This window comes from Achroia grisella, unplaced genomic scaffold (genome assembly GCF_030625045.1).
Source record: "Achroia grisella isolate CSIRO2021 unplaced genomic scaffold, CSIRO_AGI_Agris_v1 utg149, whole genome shotgun sequence".
Classification (NCBI taxonomy): domain Eukaryota; kingdom Metazoa; phylum Arthropoda; class Insecta; order Lepidoptera; family Pyralidae; genus Achroia; species Achroia grisella.
The window spans coordinates 4,513,243-4,535,528 of NW_026712644.1; the positions used below are offsets into that span (position 1 = coordinate 4,513,243).

Here is a 22,286-nt window from a genome sequence, read left to right on the forward strand (position 1 = left end):
CTCATTCGTAAGGTAGAAAAATCACAAGAAGAATGAACAAGAAATTTGCGTGTTGCTCTGTTGAATAAATGTTGTTTTTAATAATAAGTGTGGTCTCGGAGAGTGCGGTTTCAGAAGAGCTTCCTCCCACATAAATTTGGATTGTGGAATGACCTATCATCAGCCAAGGTTTTCTCTAGCGATTATAGCATGGAGTTTTTCAAGAAGGATAAATATTTTCAAGAAGCAAAGTAAAGTGCTCCTAGTCTTTCAGGCGTGTAAAGGTAACCATTTACTATCACAGGCAGTGTGCATGTTTGCCACCATCGTGGTATAAATAAAGAACTATAACTAAAGTAAAATTTTTGCCGCCAAAAGTCGATTCAGTCGATTTATAGTCTATAACGAAAAAAAATATATGAATGAAGAACTTTTGTGATCAGAAAACACTTCTGCAGGCATAGACAGTAATTTTCACCTTTGCGATATAAATAAAACACATTTTAATTTTTTAAGATATTTTATTAAATTTAACAATTAACAATATCTCCTTATTTAGTGTATTTCATGTGTATAGTAGGTACAGATTAATAAATTAATTTGTTTATATAATTTTGTATCACATTGCAAAGCTATTATAAGGTTCATTTTAATAAGAAAAAAAAATGTAAATTGTGATTATATATTTACAAATACTATAGTATTTTTAAAATTAATTGTGACAAGCTGTATGACAATCTATCGATTATAATCAATACTAGATTATAACCAAATTATGAAACAATAAGTCACAGGAAATTGGCCATACAGCTCACGTTACATAAATTTTATAAATTATAGGCACTCGACTTAAATATCTCAACGCTTGCTTAATATTCATCTTTGAAGGGATACTCGGGGTGGTGTGTACTGTAACAAAAAAAAATATGTTAATAATAAAACTTGGGTCAATTCAAACAGCGCCATCTAGTCCCAAGCTAAGCAGAGCTTATGTTATTGGTGCTAGACAACTGATAAACTGCATTTTTTATATGTACATACATCCGTACTAAACTGGAACTACTGAAACTGAAACTGGAAAAACGTGCACGAGATATTCCTGGTATTTCAGGCGTCTATAGGCTACGGTAACCGTTTACCATCAGATGGGCCGTATGTAGTATAAAAAAATCGAAAATAACACATCAAAATATTCTCAAATATATATAAAGTGAGTGATTAATTATAGAAAAGAAAGTGAGAACATCACCTAGACCAGGGAAGTCCTAACCGGAGCATACCCTGACTGACCACTCTCACCTCATGCTTCATAACAAGCGTTATTTTCCCTGACAGAAACTATACTTACTCTCCCATGTTGCAGAAGCGTCCGTTACACTCCAGCGTGGAGATCTGCGTAAGATCATCAGGTGTGAGGCTGAAGTCGAACACGTCGAAGTTGGAGATGATCCGACTCTTGGTGACGGACTTGGGGATGACTATCAGACCACGTTCGATCGCGTACCTGGAAAAAATAATGATTTTTTATGTAAAAAGAATAATAATAATTGCAGTGGCTTTAGACTAAAGTCGTATCCGTTGTCGAAGTTGTCCTTCAGCCGCTCCATAAGTCCTTCTTTTGGTTTGGAGTGCCATCTGCACTCTCCCGCTATCGTCCGGTGAAGCTGTAAAGGCCAGTTGCCAACAGCACTAGAGTAATCCGAAAAAAAAGAGTATATAAATAATAATAATAACCCTGGACAATTCATACAGCGCCATCTAGAACCAAGCTAAACATGTAAGCGAGAGCGAGCACATAGGTCTATTCTGCTCGCTCTCGGAGTTCTCTACCTAGACCCGTGAGGGACAAGAATTGAAGGATATTCTTAGGAGCGATGGTTTTTATCTCCTCAGTATAGAGTGTATACTTTCCAAAAGAGATATTTCATTTGTGCATGAGTGGGCTACAACCACATAGGATGTGTAGTGGCGTTTCCTCTTCAGCTTGGCAACATCTGCAGATTGATAGCTAAGGCCTAATTTTTTTTTATACTTCGATGGTGGCAATCAGGCATACGGCCCATCTGATGGTAAATGGTTAGCCGTAGCCTATGAACGCCTGAGACACCAGGGGTATCACTTGCGCGTTGCCGACCCTTAAGAAACCTTAATATACCCTTTTTGAAAAACCCCATGCTGTAGTCTCGTGGGAAAACCTCGGCAGGAAGTTCATTCCACAATCTAAGTGTACGCGGGAGGAAACTCCTCTGAAACGCACTGTTCGGGACCACTTAGGTTCCAGTGTGTGGGGATGAATTCCCTAACTGGTTAAACTTACTTTAATTAATTTTTTTTAATTAAAATTAAACTTTCCCTCTATGGTTAACGGAGGTATAACTACATAAAAATACCTTATCAGCACTTGAGGGACTGTCTTTTCATACTTCTCCGCGATCGTCTTCAGCTTTGGGTCATCCATCAGGAGGGGATCGTCAGGCTTGGCCCAGGGTCTGTCTGGGGAACCGAGAGGGGAGTACCCGGTCACAGCGATGCCTTTCGACATGCAGTAGTCAATGAGCTTCTGTTGGTTTAGGTATGGATGCACTTCGATCTGGAAATTAAAATTGTGTTTTATGTATTCTGAATGGTAAAGAAGCTGACGGCAGACTGTCTGGTCTAGGTAAGAAGTAGGTAAGAGGTAACCGTCTTGGTAAGTTATAGTAATGGTCTATATTGAAGAAAAGTATGTTTATTTATTTGTACATTTTACATCAATGATTATAGATAAAATGTTTTAACAGCTGTCCCTGCACTAAGCTCAAGGCTTTTATATATATATATATAAAATATAGTAGCCCTAGATATAGTTTTTTTTTACTACTCTAGTGGCAAGTGATTTTTTTGGACGAAATCAAGACCCTTTGTTATATATATACCTACACTTTGTACCCTCTTCCGACACTCAACGTTTGACGAAATTTATGGATATCCCCCAATTAGATATGTATCATTTATGCATAAGTTTTAGTCAAATAAAAATGGTTACTGCATGAAATGTACCACAGATAAGATTAAAAAATTCTTACTTCTTCTTTCGTGTCTATGGTAAAACTAAATATGTTTAGAGATTCTGTCAAATAACAAATATTGTTACTTTATAAGTTGTTCCACAGATAAGATTAAAAAATGCTTCCTTCTTCTTTCGTGTCTATGGTAAATCTAAATATGTTTATACCAGAACTTAGCAACTTTAAAAGTACAATCGATTGCGTTGTTACTGGATCCTACTTACTTGGCAAACAGCTGGTTTTATATCAGCCAATGTCAGCAACCTGTCGATTTGTCTCCTATTAAAGTTGGAGACGCCGATGCTCTTCACCAGGCCCTTCTCCACGAGGCCCTCCATGGCCTTCCACGTGTCCACAAAGTCCACCGGTGAGGGTATGACTTTGCCATTCTCGTCAAGAGGCAAGTTCTCTTCTCCTTCCTAAGAAATTTCAAAAAGAATGAATCTATACCTAAATAAATAAATAAAATTGAACTGTCCGTTTGTAATTCAACCAACAGCTTAACAAAAACTTAAAAAAGATTAACAGCTTTCACTAAACTCATATGAAAATAGATTTTATATGAGTTATTAGTATATAATAATATAATTATATTACTATATACTTAATATTAAAACTAATATTAAGTTATAATGGCAGAGAAATGCCGTGAATGAGATGGATGGACTGTGTCAAAGATTACATCGCGAGAATCGAGGGGGAAAGTGGATTGTTAGTAATGTCACAGATAATATAATATTACATAGTAATGTGGACTGATGGCCACATTGTTAGCGATGTACTGTCAGCTTGATCTCCACGCGGTTCCCCTGTTGCTGTTTTGTTCCTAATGTACTGTCCACAATCCGCTTAACACATAGTTATATTTATCATATTACTAATTTTATGTAATTTTTTTTTATATAACACGGGACAAATGAGCATGCGGCTCACCTGATGGTAAGTGATTACCGCCGCCCATGAGCACCCGCAACACCAGGGGAATTGCAAGTGCGTTGTCGGCCTTTTAAGAAGGAATAAGCTCTTCTCTTGAAGGTTTCAATCGTATCACTTCGGAAATACCATTGCTGGAAGGTGATTCCACAATGTGGTTGTGCGAGGCAAAAAGTTTCTAGAAAACAGTACTGTGGAAGACCGCCATTCATCCATATGATCAGGATGGTATTTCAGTTTCTGGCGGGTGGTACGGTGGTGAAACTCAGCTGGTGTATTAATCCGAACAATTCCTCAGAACACTCCCCGTGATATATGCGGTAGAAAATGCACAGAGATGCAATATCTCGCCGCAAAGCCAATGGGTCGAGTCTGTCACATAGACGTTGATTACCAATGATAAAATGTAATATACTAATTAACCCCACAAACTCTGTTTCGCCTCAAAATAAACATATCAAAGGGTTTTTGAAGTTTAGTTACGCAATAAATTTCTGAACGCACCCTGTTTGACAGGTATCAGCAGTTAGTATGGGAAACAAATGTTGTTTTTACTATTTCACATTAAATTTCTTCATATTTTATCTCCGTTTAAACCTTTCCTGGACTACCACGAATAAGTCTCGACTAAAATTAGCGAAATCGGTTCAGCCGTTCTCGAGTTTTAGCGAGACCACAGATAACATAATATTACATAGCGAGACTAACGAACAGCAATTCAGTTTTATATATATGGATGAAAAAATTCCACATGGACGTGAATTTCTTACCTTGTATGCCTGTGGCCAGTGTATCAGGTACAGGTCGAGGTACTCCAGACCCAAGTCCTTGAGGGTGACGCTGACGGCGCCCTCCACGAGGTCTGGTCGATGGTACGTACACCACAACTTGGAAGTTATGAATATATCTTCTCTGCGAATGAAATTTGAGAAATATTTATTAATTTATCACTAGCTGAGCCCGTGGATTCACCCGCATGAAATTTATAGCCATGTCATTCTGATGTATAAGCTATATTACTGTAAAGTTTCATCAAAATCTGTTTAGTAGTGTTTGTGTGAAAGAGTAACAAACATCCATCCATACTAACAAACTTTTGCGTTTATATCTAACTAGCTACTCATCCCGGCTTGGCATGGGTGTACATGTATTATACATATAAACTTTCCTCCTGAATCACTCTATCTATTAAAAAAAACCGCTTCAAAATCCGTTGCGTAGTTTTAAAGATTTAAGCATACATAGGGACAGACAGCGACAGCGACTTCGTTTTATACTATGTTATGATTTTTATGACATATTTTTTGTTACATTCTATTATATATCGCTGTCATATTAGTTTCATTTTATTTTATCTCCGTATCTTCCTCATTAAAACCCTCAGAACCTCTCACTCATCAGACACACCAGAAATCTTCGCTTCAACACACCCTAATGTACTATTTTTATTACTGACTTGACTATAACACAGTTTGTTTGTTTGAACACACTAATCTCAGGAACTACTGGTTCGAATTCTTATTGTATTGGATAGTCCATTTGTCGAGGAAGGCTTTAAGCTATATAACATTACGCTACGACCAATAGGAGCGGAGCTGCAATGAAATATATTGCAAAAGGTGAAGAAATGAAACGCAGACGATGTTGCGCGGGTCAACTAGTTATTTATAATACTGTACTTTTGTACTTTTGGTGAGATTATAAAAACATTTAAACTAGTGGCTATTTAATTTCTATTATAAACATGACTATTAATAAATTGAAAGATCGAACAAGTGTGTAACCTCACCAGATATAGTCTAAATAATGGACGCCACTGTGTGTGCACAAAAAATAATCAATTCTAATTAACCTTGAATATAGATAACTTTGTGAGGATAACTTGAGACTTGACACAAATATTTTTATCTTAAACTACCGACTTTACTAATCGTTTAATTTCTCGGCTTGTTCTATTTATTTATTGATTCATAACAATAATTATTGTGTCGAATTTCAAAGTACAAAATTAAATAATCTAAATCTAAAATAACAATGTCAAAATAATAATAATACCAATAATAATTTCCGAATTGAGCCACAGTAACGGTCGTTACCGTTACTGTGGCTCAATTCGGTAACGGTCCAGGTACAGTAACGGTCATTCATCAAAAAATTCGTCAACCGAGTAAAAGCATTTTTTGTCTCTAGCATACATAGAGACAGACAGCTACAGCGACTTTCTTTTATACTATGTAATGATTAAACCCAGATAGGTTTTTATCTCTCTTGAATAACTCTATCTATTAAAAAAACCGCTTCAAAATCCGTTGCGTAGTTTTAAAGATTTAAGCATACATAGGGACAGACAGCGACAGCGACTTTGTTTTATACTATGTAATGATTAAACCCAGATAGGTTTTTAACCTTTCTCTTAAATACTCTATGTATTAAAAAACCGCTTCAAAATCCGTTGCGTAGTTTTAAAGATTTAAGCATACATAGGGACAGACAGCGACAGCGACTTTATTTTATACTATGTAATGATTAAACCCAGATAGGTTTTTAACCTTTCTCTTGAATCACTCTATCTATTGCTGAAAACTGCATTGTAATGCGTTGCGTAATTTAAAAGATTGCTCTGATTAACTTGGGCCTAGATGGCGCTGTGTGAATTGTCCTAACATATTGATCGGGAGCTAAGTGCAGCGTTTTGTTATCAAACCACAGATTAAAAACATCACCCGATGTGCGACCTTAACGATATACTAGTTATAGGTCAGCACTAATACCGGTAAATGTTATTTTTTTTACAAATAATAACAATGTTCTTGATTATCTGTGTGTAAAGTCCATTTTTAGAATGTTTTGTAAATATTAAAAATTGTCCGTTCAAAGTTTTAAGTTCAGACTCGGGGCAGGATTTAGTGTTGTTTTTAATAATATCTCGAGACAATTCACTCGGCGATATCATTATATTATTCAAGGTAATATTGTGTTATGGGTACTAGACAATTGATAGTTAGAAATACTTAAATACAGTTTTTTTTATAAATATATAGATACTAGCAATATTGCTCTATATCTACATCCAGTATTCGTGTTAAGGTGAGTTTCCATTGGTGCGACCAATCCGTACTAATATTTTTTTATTTATAGATGACTAGCGAGCCCCGGCTCCGCACGGGTGTACATGTATTATACATATAAACCTTCCTCTTGAATAACTCCATCTATTAAAAAAACCGCTTCAAAATCCGTTGCGTAGTTTTAAAGATTTAAGCCTACATAGGGACAGACAGCGATAGCGACTTTGTTTTAAACTATACTAGCTACTCGCCCGGCTTCGCCCGGGTGTACATGTATTATAGATATATATAAATCTTCCTCTTGAACCACTCTATCTATTAAAAAAACCGCTTCAAAATACGTTGCGTAGTTTTAAAGATTTAAGCATATATAGGGACAGACAGCGACAGCGACTTTGTTTTATAATATGTAATGATTATACATAGATAACACCCAGACTGATACAAACAATCATACTAAGAATAATACAAATGTTAGCACCATGCGAGGAATCGAACCCGCGACCATGGGAAGTAAAGCGGTGCGCTATACCGCTAGACCACCGAGGCCGAGAATCAAGGAAGGAAGAGAATGCAATGGCTGTCAAAATGTTTTTTTTTTAGTCTTTCTTTCTTACCTCTTAACAACTCCTTCCTCAAACTTGACCTTGAGGGCCTCTCCGATCTCCGGCTCGTTGAGGTATATGTGGGCGCAGTCTATGTGCCGGTAACCAGCATCGATTGCATCCTTAACAGCCTCCGTCACCTGACCGGGGGCAGACTGGAACAAACAAACAAACAAATAAATATATAAACAAACAAACAAACAAATAAATATAATATAACAAATAACAAATAAATTAGTTAACAGTTTTTTTATTTTATTATCATGATTATGAAATGACGAGCGTGCATGGCAATAGTTGTTCATGCACGGGATTTTCATTTAATGTTAGACATAGACACCTATATAAATACCTATACATTGTAAATAAACTGGCTTTTAAAAAAAAAAGTAATTCAATTGAGTTTCTTGCCAGTTCTTCTCAATTGGATCTATATACTGAACTGGACGGTAGGGAAAAAAAATATAACGTAAAAACTTGACTTTCATAAGCGGCTAAAATATCCTACATGAATAAATGATTTTTGAATTTGAATTTGAATTTATGATTGTTTGTGTCGGTCTGAGTGTTGTCTACGTATAATATGTATGTATTTACGAAAAAAATATCTATGTATGTGTATCAGTTATCTAACACCTATAACACAAAGTAGCTTAACTTGGATCTAGATGGCGCTGCGTGAATTGTATAAAAAATATTTAGCTATGGCCGAGGTTTCACTCGCTTTATATTCAATATAGTTTGTATTCACACTTAAACTTTTAATTGTAAGAAAGAATAAAATTATTTAAAAGAGCAACACACAAGTTTCTTGTTCGTTCTTCTTGTGATGAGACAGCTTTCCGAATGAGCGGTAGATTAAAAAAATGTGATGACTATTCAAAAGTGCTTCAATGTAAGTTTATTTGAATAGAATAGAATAGAAAATCATTTATTCAAATAAGCTTACATTGAAGCACTTTTGAATAGACATAACATTTTTTTTTAATCAAGAAACTAGTGTGTAGCTCTTTTAAATAATTTATTTTTACTTACAATTTAAGTTTAAGTGTGTGAATACAAACTATATTGAATATAAACCGCGGCTAAATGTTTTTTTTACAATTCACGCAGCTTTGAATAAATGATTTTCTATTCTATTCTATTCTATTCTATTCTATTCTATTCTATTCTATTCTATATAAAATATAGCGTTTTCAACAAAAGCCTGCGATCACAATCTACCAAACAGTGCAATATCTTATTTTTTCATAATTCTAATTAAAGCCGTTACTTTAATAACATCATTCTACAATATGAATGTAGTTAACAAGCCAGTCGACAAGGTTTCATATAATTCTCCAACTCTAGAAGCGAATACATTGAAAACCAAGGTATTATCAATTATCACTTCATCACTGGCCTATCACTTACCGTAGCATTAGTGTATTCTAATTATTTACTCTAATTTAACTGTTTTTATTTATTTATTTATTCATTTGCGTTCCATAGTGTTACAATAGTGGTTAACATAGTATTATTATGTAATATTATGTTATCTGTGGTATTATTATAAGAGCACCATGGACCCTGATGGGCGCAGCAAGCTACTATGAGATGCAGTGGCGTTAACAGAATTTAATTATTTTATATATTATTTTTCTAATCGGTCTGTATACATTATTATTATAGAGTGACTATAATTTATCTGTCAAATATTCGTTGACATTATAATAACATTTTTTAATTAGTAATTTTTTTAGGTTATCTATAAATATTTTATCTTCTTTTATATTTTTCAAATCTTCCGGTAGTTTATTATATATTTTTACCCCACCCCACCCCTAAATTTTTTTATTTTATTTTTTAGACAAAATTTTTAGTTTCTATTTTTTTATGATACAACATACAAAAATACATACAACCCTAAGTTTTCACCCTTCTATCATCAAACTCTATTTTTTATAACGTTATTAATTTATATGTCAAAACAACGTTTGCCGGGACAGCTAGTGATTAATACAAATTTTTAGATCTCCATCTACCTAGAGTTTTTCAAGAAGGGTATATTAAGGTTTCTAAAGGTCGCAACGCGCATGAAATCCCTCCTGTTTCAGACGTTCATAGGCTACGGTAACCATTTATCATCAGACTGGCCGTATGCTTGTTTTCCACCATCATAAAAATAAGCTGTCTCCACCAGGATAACATAAAATAAAGCTGTTTGAAATTCGCAACTCACCTTCCAGGTACCGAGACCGATAACGGGACAAGTGTGGCCGTTCTCAAATTTTACTACTGGCACTACGGACATATTTTTTAAATTTAGAACTTATATTAAAAAAAAAGAAAAAGAAAATTGTTTTATCAATATGGCGTCTACTGCAACGTTCCCGCCAAAAGGTCGCGATGAACTGAAGCAAGGAAGCGCAATATTGCTCTATATCTACATCCAGTATTCGTGTTAAGGTGAGTTTCCATTGGTGCGACCAATCCGTACTAATATTTTTTTATTTATAGATGACTCGTCTCGGCTTCGCACGAGTGTACATGTATTATACATATAAACCTTCCTCTTGAATCACTCTATCTATTGCTGAAAAGTGCATTGAAATGCGTTGCGTAATTTAAAAGATTGTTCTGATTAACTTGAGCCGGCTTGGATGGGGTGGTGCACTCGACTGTGCTAACGGTTTACGCTGGCGGGGCACCAGTGGAGGATGATAAGATCAGGTCAGGTCAGTTGGCCCATCGTGGTAAATTTACCATGAATTTATCATGATGGTTTCCAGAGGGGACCATGTGGAGGTCAACCTGATAAATTATTAGTCTACATTATTAACAGTTACCGTCCTTACTAATATTATAAATGCGTAGGTAACTCTGTCCGTCTGTATACTGAACCGATTCAAATTTGGTACACACACAGTTCCTGGAGAAAGGATATAAGTTTATAACTTTTTATTGAAAAAAGGGTTGTAAGGGGTTGGAAGGGGAGATGAAAGGTTGTACGGAAGTTTCGTCATTTTTAAATCTAGTAGTTTGAAACTTATTTATTAGGCTGTTGATGAAATATAAATAAATATAACATTCAAAGTTTCTAAAAGTTTTTTACCCTTAATGGTGGAAAAAAATAGGGGATGAACATGACGAAATCGATACAGATTTCGTCAATTTGGAAGCTAGAACGATGTAAATTTTTTTGGTTAGATTATTTTTTTTTTCTTTATATGGTCAAGTTCACTATTCCACGCACGCTCATTGATACTAATTTCAAACCGACAGAAAATAACAGATTTTTTTGTATGTTTGCGAGGGTGTTACTCCTCAATCCGCATTTAGAGGGGGAAAGGGGATTGTTAGTAATGTGGACTGACGACCTTATTGCTAGCAATGTAGCATGTCAGGTTGACCTCCACGCGGTTTCCCCTGGAAACCAACGTGATAAATATCTGGTGAATTTGTCACTATGGACTAACTGGGATTTGAAATTACGGCCTGAGCCGAGGTTCGAACCCCTAGTGGTGCCCTCAGACTAAAGTCGTATCCGTCAGGCAGGTGTTGGCCTTCAGCCCCTCTATAAGTCCTTCCTTTGGTTTGGAGTGCCATCTGCACTCGCCCCCTATCGTCCGGTGAAGCTGTAAAGGCCAGCTGTGGCCAACAGCATTAGAGTAGTGCGAAAAAAAAAAGGTCGGCGTAATTTTTTCTCTTCCATTCATCCCTGTTCGGCTGGCCGATCACCGACCACAAATAAATGGGATATGGAAGAAGCAGATCATGATGAGAGACTCTGTCGTAACTCAGTCGTGTTAATGGAAACGTATACTAAATATATATGTCTACATCATACATTGACTCATGCATCTACATTCAAATTTGATGCTATGGAAAAGTATGGGTCTGTTTAACCTTGGGAGATTTTAACGTTACAGTCAAAATAGGGTGACACATATATACACGAACCGTGAGACTACTATAGGGTCCACACGTTAATAAACCTACTTTATAAAGAAAGAAAATGTATTACTTAACTAGTTATACTTCGTCCGCGCGGAAATTAACTTTATTTATATAAAATAAATGTTTTTTTATAAACTAAAAGTAGCCTAAGTTACTCCTTATTACATTAGCTACCTGCCAATAAAAGTCCCGTCAGAATCGGTCCAGCCATTTTAGAGATTAGCAGGAACAAACAGACAGACAGACAAAAATAGTAAAAAATGTTATTTTGATGTATGCACCGTATTTATATTCATATGCATGTAGTAAAAAACGGTTATTTCAATATTACAAACAGACACTCCAATTTTATTTATATGTATAGATTTGACTGATTTTTTATATATATAGAGTAGGTAGTTACCCGCGACATTATCTGCGTTGAATATAACTTTGTTTTCATTAAAATAAATACATATTTCTGAAATAAAAGTAGCTTATGTTACTTTTCATGATTTTAGCTATCTGCGAGTGAAACTCCCGTGTAAATCGGTGCAGCCGTTCGCGAGTTCCAAGAACAAATAGATAGATCAGCAAAAATTAAATAGATATTTGATCTAAATATTGTATATATTTTAATAGTTGAAATTAAAAACAGACACTTAAATTTTATTCACATCCAATGGTCGCAGATTCGATTCCTTGCACGGCGCAATCACTTGTATTCAATTCAGATAGCGTTATCTAGTCCCAAGCTTAGCAGAGCTTGTGTTATAGGTAGTAGGTACTAAACAACTTATATAAGTACCTTCTTTTTGTAAATACATGCATCATATACATAGAAAACACCCAGACCGATACAAACTATCATACTCATGAATACAAATGTTGAGGAATCGAACCCGCGACCATCGGATGTAAAGCGGTGTGCTAAACCACTAGACCACCGAGGTCAAATATATATACGACCTCCATAACATACCAGACATGGATGTAACGCCGGGGCGCGTCGCTAGTTGATACTAAAGGAACATTACGTCTATTCGTCATTTGATGACGTAATCAGTTTACAGATTCTTCCGTGACGTCATCAAATTTCAATATTTTAAGCACGTTCGCAGGCTTAATAATAAACTGTATTAAGTACGGAAAATATTTTTTTGAAAAATGGATTTCAAGTTTTAGTACTGAGAGTCCATTTCTCCTTATCTCCTAACCCCATACCTATGCACAACAAAAATCTGCAGATATTGCCAAACTGAAGAGGACACGCCACACATCCTATGTGGTTGTAGCCCACTCATGCATAAACGAAATATCTCCTATGGAAAGTACACTCTATTCTGAGGAGATAAAAATCATCGCTCCTAAGAATATCCTTCAATTCTTGTCCCTGACGGGTATAGGTAGCGAACTTTGAAAAAGGGCGAGCACAATAGATCTATGTAGGTCGCAGTGATACAGGTCCATACACCTGACAATAGCCCAAACAACCCAATAAAAAAAATACCCCATGATTACGTGAAACTCCTTACCCTGTGGAATGTGGGCATACAAGCTGAATGTAACTGGAACACTATCAGTACACAATTATTATAGAAACCGAATTAATTTGATTAATATATTTCCCAAGTATTTAATTAGAATTATATAAAATGATTTAATTTGATATTTAAAAAATGATATTAAAATCTTATCTAAATATATATAAGTCAAAGGTGACTGACATAGTGATCTATCATCGTACAGCGCAAACCACTGGACGGATCGGGCTGAAATTTGGCATGCAGGTAGATGTTATGACGTAAGCATCCGCTAAGAAAGGATTTTGATTAATTCTACCCCCAAGGGGATAAAATAGGGGATGAAAGTTTGTATGAAACTTTGTCAATTTTAAACCGATCGGGCTGAGACTTTGCATGCATAAAGCTACTATGACGTAAGCATCCCCTAAGAAAGGATTTTGATAAATTCCACCCCTAAGGGGACCATCATTATGAATTCCTGGTGAATTTGTCACGACGCTAACTGACCTGACCTCATGCTCATCCTATCTTCCTCCACTGGTGCCCCGCCCAGCGTAAACCGTTAGCGCAGGCGGGGGCACCATTACATTATCATCCATAAAAAAAACACCACGGACATTGCAACGGTTTGCCTCTACCATTACGCCAAATGATAATACCGATAAAATTTAAAAATTCTTAAGGAATATTAGATAGATAGAGACAACTCTTGGATAGCGGCGACAAATCTCGACATAAAATGTGAGTTTTGTGTAAGTACACATGCATTGCATGCATGGTACGTGTGTATCCTTGTGTATATTATTATTTATGTATAGTAAAAACTTTATTTCATTATGCTATGGTATGGTTATCTAGCACACGTGTTTAGGTACGCCTGCGTACGTACAAACTGAAAACCAGCGCTGGACGCCCATCAGTCCAGCAATAGCTGAGTTTGTCCCTATTGCCAATCATAGTAAAAATGTATAAATGTATATTACGATACTAATATTAGCAATTAATATATTTATTATTATTATTTGGTGTCATACAATGTCATATGGTGTCAGGCCTCCATATCCTGTTATTTCAATACTTCCTTCTTCCTGTACAGTCAGCGTTAAACCAAAACAGCTTTATAGAGCAATCTACTTGGGGCAGCTGAAATAGACTGTGTGAGAGAAGTTACCTCCGAACTTCTCACGTTAACAGAGTAACTATAGTGGTGTTCAAGTAAATAACGTAGAATAAGATAAACAAAATATATTTCTAATTAAAATAAAATAATATAAAAACACATTTAATACAATATACAGATAAGTTATAGATACATCAATACGACGACAGACAAGATGACAAAACACACTCTCTTTTCAAATATTCAAACATACTTCATCTGCCATACCAGCCAGTCTAGACATCGATTGCAAACCTCGTTCTAACAGACTGAGGTACCCACGCAGACGAGTTTCTACTGAATGTACCTAAAACAGCCGGATCTTTATTTTATCCGAGGCGGAGCAAAAACAAAAAAAAGGCAGTCACTAACACTCTCCCGGCCTCCCAATCCGGCAAACATTTTTGCAATATACATATTAACTTACAATTGGTTTTGCTATTAATTATTGTGGTTTTATTAACCTATCTTCATTTTCAAATGGATTGAACACAAACAATTTACTTGACATCTGTCAGTGGTCAAGTTATCAAAGATACGTCAAAAATTATGAATAGAATAGTAAATCATTTATTCAAATTTAAGCACTTTTGAATAGTCAACAATTTTTTTTAAATCTACCGCTTATTCGGAAAGCTGTCTCATCACAAATTCAAATTCAAATTCAAATTCAAAATATCTTTATTCACGTAGGTCTATTACAGACTCTTATGATATGTCAAATCTACCGTCAGTTCGGAATGATATCGAGATGAGAAGAACTGACAAGAAACTCAGCTCGTAATTTTTTCAAATAATAGTGGAACATGTTTATGATAAATACAGTTATTAAAATTCAAATTTGGGAGAATAGAGTGACCACCAGCATATGCTATCGCAAAGAACAAAAAATTTAATCAGTGTTCACAACCTGAACAGACCAGTCCCCACAAGCAGCACCCGTTCACGAGTATGACGTATGAGCCAGCCATCATTGTACTCAACCATATTTGAGGGAGCACATCGACCCGGCCCACCACGCCGCCACAAGTTTGAACTTTATAGCGAGCATGACTGTTTCAGGTTACTCCACTACGTCAATTATATTATTTACAGCATAGGCTGTACCGATCACAGTTTTCACCCATTACAATATTAAATTTACATTATTTAATTTACAATATGTCATTACAAAATTTATAATAAGTTTCTTTATTGTTATTACATTATCCATGTCAATGGGAAAAATTATATGCCTCATAACAAAAGTTAAAATTGTAATTAAGTCCACACATTGTAGTCATTTAAGTAGTCGTTTATTTTATAATAAGCTTTAGAGCAAAGTGTTTTTTTTACATGTATCTTAAATTTGGCTTCACTTAAATTTAAAACACTATCTGGCAATTTATTATAAAAACGTATACAATGTCCCATGAAAGATGTACTTACTTTTTTGAGACGATAACTAGGCATATTTAATTTATTTTTATTCCTTGTATTAAAAGCGTGTAAGTGACTATTTTTTGGAAATAAATTTAAGTTTTTGCGTACATACATAATATTTTCATATATATATTGAGAGGGAACAGTAAGAATACCTGTTTCTTTAAAGCGTTCTCTAAGAGATTCGCGACACGGTAAATTATATATTGAACGAATTGCTCTTTTTTGTAGTATAAAAATTGATTCTACATCAGCCGCTCTTCCCCACAATATAATACCATACGACATTATACTATGGAAGTAACTAAAATACACTAGTTTCGCTGTTGCAGTATCAGTCAATTGTCTAATTTTTCTGATAGCAAAAGCAGCCGAGCTTAGTCTTTTGGCTAGTGTGAATATATGTGGACCCCACTGCAATTTATTATCTATTACAATACCAAGAAACGAAGTCTCATCAACAAAGTCCAAAACATGATGATTCATACTAACAGTTGTCGTTACTTGTTTTACATTTGGTAAAGAGAATTTAACACATTTTGTCTTCATTGAATTAAGCGCTAGATTATTTGATGTAAACCAGTTTAGAACATCCTCAAGAGCAATATTTATATTATTAAAATCCTTTGTATTTCTTTTCACTTTGAAAATAAGTGATGTGTCATCAGCAAACAAAACTATGTCAAGTATGTTTTGAAACTGGTATGGTAAGTCATTTATATAAACAAGAAAAAGAAATGGGCCAAGTATAGAACCCTGGGGTACACCCATTTTTATAAATGACCCCTTGGACTTGCTTCCTTTAATGTCTACCACTTGAATTCTATCGCGCAAATATGATCCAATGAGTTCTGAGGATTTTTCTCTAATTCCATAATGCTCTAGTTTGCGTAATAATATCCTATGGTCAACGCAATCAAACGCTTTAGAGAGATCACAGAAGACACCAATGGCATCCTGTGAATCTTCCCAGGCACCGAAAATACTTTGTATTAAGTTAATGCCTGCATCAGTAGTAGACCGTCCACTCATAAATCCAAATTGCTGTTTATGAAATAAATCATGTGTATTAAAATGAGCTAACATTTGTGTAAGTAGTATCTTTTCAAAAATCTTACTAAATACTGGTAAAATTGAGATAGGTCTAAAATTTGATATATTGTCTTTGTCACCAGATTTAAATAGCGGTATTATTTTACTCACTTTCATTAGATCTGGAAAAATACCTTGATCAATGCTCATATTAAATATTTCAGTTAAATGTGAAGCAACTTCACTTATTACAGTTTTCATGACTCTAACTGACATACCCCAGATATCCTCAGTTCCTTTTAGATTGAGAGCGTTGAACGTTTTTATCACACAGGAGCAACTGATATGATGAAAAGTAAAGTCATGAACGCAAGGATTTATGGTATTTTTTAATAATGTTTCAGCTAAACTAGGTGACGAGTTTAAATTTTCCGTAGCTTTGAGAGGTATTGTTGAAAAGAAATTGTTCGCGACTATTGTAAATATTTGATTATTGTTAGCTTAATAAAATTTATAATTGTAGTAGTTTCAATTCCCTAATAGGTAGAATTAAATATAATTGCATTGTATGTAAAGTTTAAATTAATAAATAAAGGAGCGAGTAGAGGTGGTCTTTCGCGCTCTCCGTCCCGCTCGCACCTATGTGCGTAACACAATCGTTACCTAGTACGTGACACGGTGCGAGCGGGCGGAGTATAAATATAGGTGCCGAACGCGGCACAATTCATTCCGCTTCCATCGCTAGTACAGACCACCGAACTCTGCTCGAGAGGATACTTACACTTGTCTTTCTTGTTTCCACCTGCACCCGCAACCTTACAAACAAGTACGGGGAATAGATACCCGTACATCTGGTCCTTCGAGAAGCCGGATTGTTGGAAGAAGAAAGCAAGACCATCTGGTCCTTCGAGAAGCCGGATTGTTGGAAGAAGAAAGCAAGACTGCACAGAGATCAAGATCTGGTCCTTCGAGAAGCCGGATTGTTGGAAGAAGAAAGCAAGACTGCACAGAGATCAAGATCACAGATGCCAACAACAAGAAGCCAAAGAACAGCCATGGAAGCTCAATCAAACGAAGAAAACACCGCCGCCGTCACGTCGCCTGTCGCCGCTACACCGACCGTCGCCGCCACTACGTCGCCTGCTGCCGCCACTACGTCGACCACCACGACGTACACGTCCTCGGAACCTACTGCTACCACGGAGACTTCCGCGGAGACTTCTGCGGAGACTACCACAACAATTCCAAGGGCGCCGCGCACCACAGCTTCAAAAAAGAAGAAAGAATTGGCTAAAGCCCGAGAAGAATTGCTACGCAAGGAGGTAGAACTGGCCGCCGCACGCGTCGCAGCATTGGAGGCAGACACGGACGACGAAGAGGAGGACGAAAATGAAGAGGACGCCGCCACATTAAGAAGAGAGAGGACTACGGACTGGATTCGCCGGACGAGCACATTGGCACTCACAATGGAGCCGCACACAGAGAGGACGACCGCCGACTTGCATCAGGGGATTAATATCTCATCGATACCCGCCGGAGAGGGAACGAAAGCGCCGCAGCCGCAGCCGTGCAGCGACGCATTCCGACGGGACCATGCAAGCCACAACGGTCCGAGGGAAGACTCCATAGCACCGATGATGCCAACGAAGAAAGAAGAGGATTCACTGAAAGGGGGCATCGACTATAAGGAATTGGCGACTGCTATGACTATGGCAGCTCGCGCAATTCAGCCCTCCACAGTGCCGCGAGTCACAGAACTACCACCCTTCAACGGCGCGTCAAGCGAATGGCTGCCCTGGAAGATGGCCTACGAAGAGTCTGCGGGGCAGCTGACCGAGCAAGAAAACTTGGGTAGATTACGTCGGTGTTTAAAGGGTGCGGCCAAAGAGGCTGCACACTGTCTTTTCGTTGGGGATACGTCTGCAGCAGAAGTAATACAATTACTTGCTACGAGGTTCGGCCGTCCAGGAGCACTCGTGATGGCCGAGATGAATAAACTTCGTGCGCTGCCGCGGCTGTCAGACAACCCCAAGGACATCTGTCTATTCGCATCCAGAATAGCCAATGTCACTGCAACAATTCAAGCCCTGAAGAAGAACCACTATTTGTACAACGAAGAAGTGACAAGATCCATCACGGAGAAGATGCCTTCTGCGCTACGATTCAAATACTACGACTTCGTAGCAGAACAGCCAGCTGATCAACCGGACCTGATAACGCTCTCCAAGTTCCTGCAAATCACCGCAGCCAGGTGCGGTGACTTCGCACCCGCCGAAATAATAGTAAATGAAGACCGGCGGGAGCCAGCAACGAAGAGAAGCGTGAAAACATACATCACGCAGGAGAAACCGACTTCACCGCCGTGTCCGACGTGCAACAGGGAGGGACACGCACCACCCGACTGCATCACTGTGAAGAACGCCGAGCCACAAGCAAGATGGGAGATAGCAAAAAAACACAGGCTATGTTTCCGTTGCCTGAGGATAAAAAGATTTCGTCACAACTGCAAGACGAAGAGATGCAACGTTGGTGGGTGTACACACCTACATCACCCACTCCTGCACGTCGACACCATAGAGAAGAAGGACAGCGAGCCCTCCGATGATAAAGCAGCCGCAGTCGTCGCGTCTGCGAGAGAAGATAAGAAGATCGCATTCCTCAAGATAGTGCCGATACAAGTGATCGGTCCCAAAGGAACGTGCGATACATACGCACTCCTGGACGACGGCGCAACGTGCACCATCATCGAAGAAGCAACAGCGAAGCAAATCGGCGCCACTGGCCCTCCCGCACCCTTCTACATAGAGGCCGTGGCCGGGACACGCATAAACGCCGATGAATCGAAGCTTGTCCACTTCACAATACGGGGACGAAGATCGGAAGATCATGCCGTGTCTGCGCGAACCATGAAGAAACTACTGTTATCTCCACAAACAGTATCACGCAGCGCAATAGAAGACTGTCCACACTTGTACGATATAATAGATCAGCTGACATATGAAGAAGGTCAACCGACGGTTCTGCTGGGTCAAGACAACTGGCATTTGCTGCTCGCACATGAAGTCAGAAGAGGCAATAAGACACAACCGGTCGCATCACTCACCGACCTGGGTTGGGTGTTGCACGGCACGGGAGCGGCGAGAGCGAGACAGCAAGTGCACAGAATCAGTCACTTAGTCGACGGGCAAGAAAATGAAGAATCCATAGAGCGATTAATGAAAGAACACTTCGCTCTCGAATCACTGGGCGTCACACCGAAGCGCTCATACAATGAAGAGGAACAACGCGCGCTGAAAATATTGCAGGAAAAAACTCGCCCGTTACCGGCGGGAGGCTACGAGACCGCGTTGCTATGGAAACGCGACAACGCAACGCCGCCGGCTAACTACGACTCAGCAATGCGACGCCTCGAGTTAATTGAGAAAAAACTCGACAAGAATGAAGACATGAAGAACAGATATAAACAGCAAATTACCACGCTGTTAGAAAGGGGATATGCAGAAATCGCCCCACCGGTGAAGACTGAACGAGTATGGTACCTGCCACACTTCGCTGTCATCAACCCACAGAAACCGGACAAGCTGCGCATCGTGCACGACGCCGCCGCCAAGACAAGGGGCATTAGTCTCAACGACATGCTGCTGTCGGGACCCGACCTACTCCAATCACTACCTGGGGTCCTCATGAGGTTCCGACAGCGCCGTGTGGCGGTCACAGCGGACATCAAGGATATGTTCATGCGTGTCACAATACGAGAAGAAGACCGAGACATGCAACGGTTTCTATGGAGAGGAGATCGACGCCAGGGTCCAGCTGTCGAATATAGGATGAAGAGCGTCATCTTCGGGGCCACTTCGTCGCCATGCACGGCGATATACGTGAAGAACAAGAACGCCGAACTACATAAAGAAGAGTTCCCGGAGGCGGCTGCAGCGGTGGTTGTCAATCACTATGTTGACGACTACCTCGCTAGCTTCGACACTGAAGAGCAAGCCGTACGAGTCTCAAGCGAGGTCGCCTACATCCACAGCCGGGCGAACTACTATCTTCAGCGCTGGGCATCGAACTCGCGCCATGTACGAGAAGAGTTCTCACATAGAAATGAAGAGAACATGGTGCAACTCGACGCTGAGAAGATACTGGGAATGGTGTGGCGGCCTGAGGAAGACAGTCTCGGGTTCAACTTCAACGGGAACAAACTTCCGTTACACATCATACGAGGCGAACGCACCCCAACGAAGAGAGAAGCCCTCCGCGCCGTTATGTCGCTGTTCGACCCATTGGGCCTGGCCACACCCGTCACAATACAAGCCAAGAAGATATTACAAGAAACGTGGCGCACGGGTATCGGCTGGGACACCGAACTGCAAGAAAGGGAAGCAGCAGCGTGGCGGAGCTGGATATCGCACGCACAGCAGTTACCCCACTTGGTAATACCACGGTGTTACCCCGGTGTGGCGACGGCACATACGACGGAGCTTCACACATTCGTCGACGCGAGCTCAGATGCATACGCCTGTGTCGTATACTGGCGGGCCGTATGCGTGACCGGCGAGGTACGTGTGTCACTCATCGCAGCCAAGGGAAGAGTGGCCCCTTTGAACAAGGTCACCACTATACCACGTCTGGAGCTGCAAGCGGCCGTACTAGGGAGCCGCCTGTCACGCACGGCTGTCGAAGAACACGATCTGAAACCTGCCCGTCGTGTCTACTGGTCGGATTCGCGTACCGTACTGTCTTGGTTACGCACCGGGCCGCGTGCATTCAAGCCCTTCGTCGCTCACCGAGTCGCTGAAATTATGGAAGATACGAAAACGAACGAGTGGAGATGGGTGCCGACGGCCGACAACGTCGCGGATGATGCCACACGCGACGTACCACACCACTTCACTTCAACATACAGATGGTTCCGGGGGCCGCAGTTTCTATATCGACCAGAAGAAGAGTGGTCTCATGAAGACGATTCCCACCAGACGGAAAATACAAGCGAAGAGCGCGCCCACACAATACAGCTACAACACCGGCGGGAGCCCCGAGCTACACACGGAGTCATCAAGTTAGAAGACTTGGTGTTGGTGGCGGACGGCAACCTGCCTCGGAACTCCTGGCCGCGCGGCGTGGTGGTGGCTACGTATCCGGGACCGGATGGTGAAATACGGGCGGTCGACGTGCGCACTAACAAGGGGATACTTCGGCGGCCTACGAAGAAATTAGTAATCCTGCCAATCGAACAACGCGAACTCGAATTAAATACAGCTTAGCTGCGGCGGGAGATATGTTCGCGACTATTGTAAATATTTGATTATTGTTAGCTTAATAAAATTTATAATTGTAGTAGTTTCAATTCCCTAATAGGTAGAATTAAATATAATTGCATTGTATGTAAAGTTTAAATTAATAAATAAAGGAGCGAGTAGAGGTGGTCTTTCGCGCTCTCCGTCCCGCTCGCACCTATGTGCGTAACACAATCGTTACCTAGTACGTGACACGGTGCGAGCGGGCGGAGTATAAATATAGGTGCCGAACGCGGCACAATTCATTCCGCTTCCATCGCTAGTACAGACCACCGAACTCTGCTCGAGAGGATACTTACACTT

General features: G+C 39.2%; 2 protein-coding genes across 2 annotated transcripts; one reads left to right on the plus strand and one right to left on the minus strand.

Moving 5' to 3' along the window:
• Positions 1 to 632: 632 nt before the first annotated feature.
• LOC131840717 (aldo-keto reductase family 1 member B1-like) lies at positions 633 to 9,954 on the minus strand. The gene is made up of 7 exons (XM_059188913.1): positions 9,854 to 9,954; positions 7,645 to 7,787; positions 4,730 to 4,871; positions 3,251 to 3,445; positions 2,370 to 2,569; positions 1,328 to 1,483; positions 633 to 888 (listed from the first exon to the last, which is right to left on the minus strand). The coding sequence occupies exons 1-7, from the start codon at positions 9,923 to 9,925 to the stop codon at positions 849 to 851; spliced, it is 948 nt and encodes a 315-aa protein (XP_059044896.1). The 5' UTR covers positions 9,926 to 9,954; the 3' UTR covers positions 633 to 848.
• Positions 9,955 to 17,068: 7,114 nt separating this feature from the next.
• On the plus strand, positions 17,069 to 21,950 carry LOC131840841 (uncharacterized). The gene is made up of 2 exons (XM_059189036.1): positions 17,069 to 17,135; positions 17,557 to 21,950. The coding sequence occupies exons 1-2, from the start codon at positions 17,069 to 17,071 to the stop codon at positions 21,948 to 21,950; spliced, it is 4,461 nt and encodes a 1,486-aa protein (XP_059045019.1).
• Positions 21,951 to 22,286: the final 336 nt, after the last annotated feature.

Coding starts and splice junctions, on each gene's coding strand:
- LOC131840717 (XM_059188913.1), bottom strand. CDS start 9,925: ATGTCCGTAGTGCCAGTAGTAAAATTTGAGAACGGCCACACTTGTCCC. Junction 7,788..9,853: donor TCGGTCTCGGTACCTGGAAG/GTGAGTTGCGAA, acceptor TGTTTGTTCCAG/TCTGCCCCCGGTCAGGTGAC. Junction 2,570..3,250: donor TAAAACCAGCTGTTTGCCAA/GTAAGTAGGATC, acceptor TTTAATTTCCAG/ATCGAAGTGCATCCATACCT.
- LOC131840841 (XM_059189036.1), top strand. CDS start 17,069: ATGGTATTTTTTAATAATGTTTCAGCTAAACTAGGTGACGAGTTTAAA. Junction 17,136..17,556: donor ATTTTCCGTAGCTTTGAGAG/GTATTGTTGAAA, acceptor TCCTTCGAGAAG/CCGGATTGTTGGAAGAAGAA.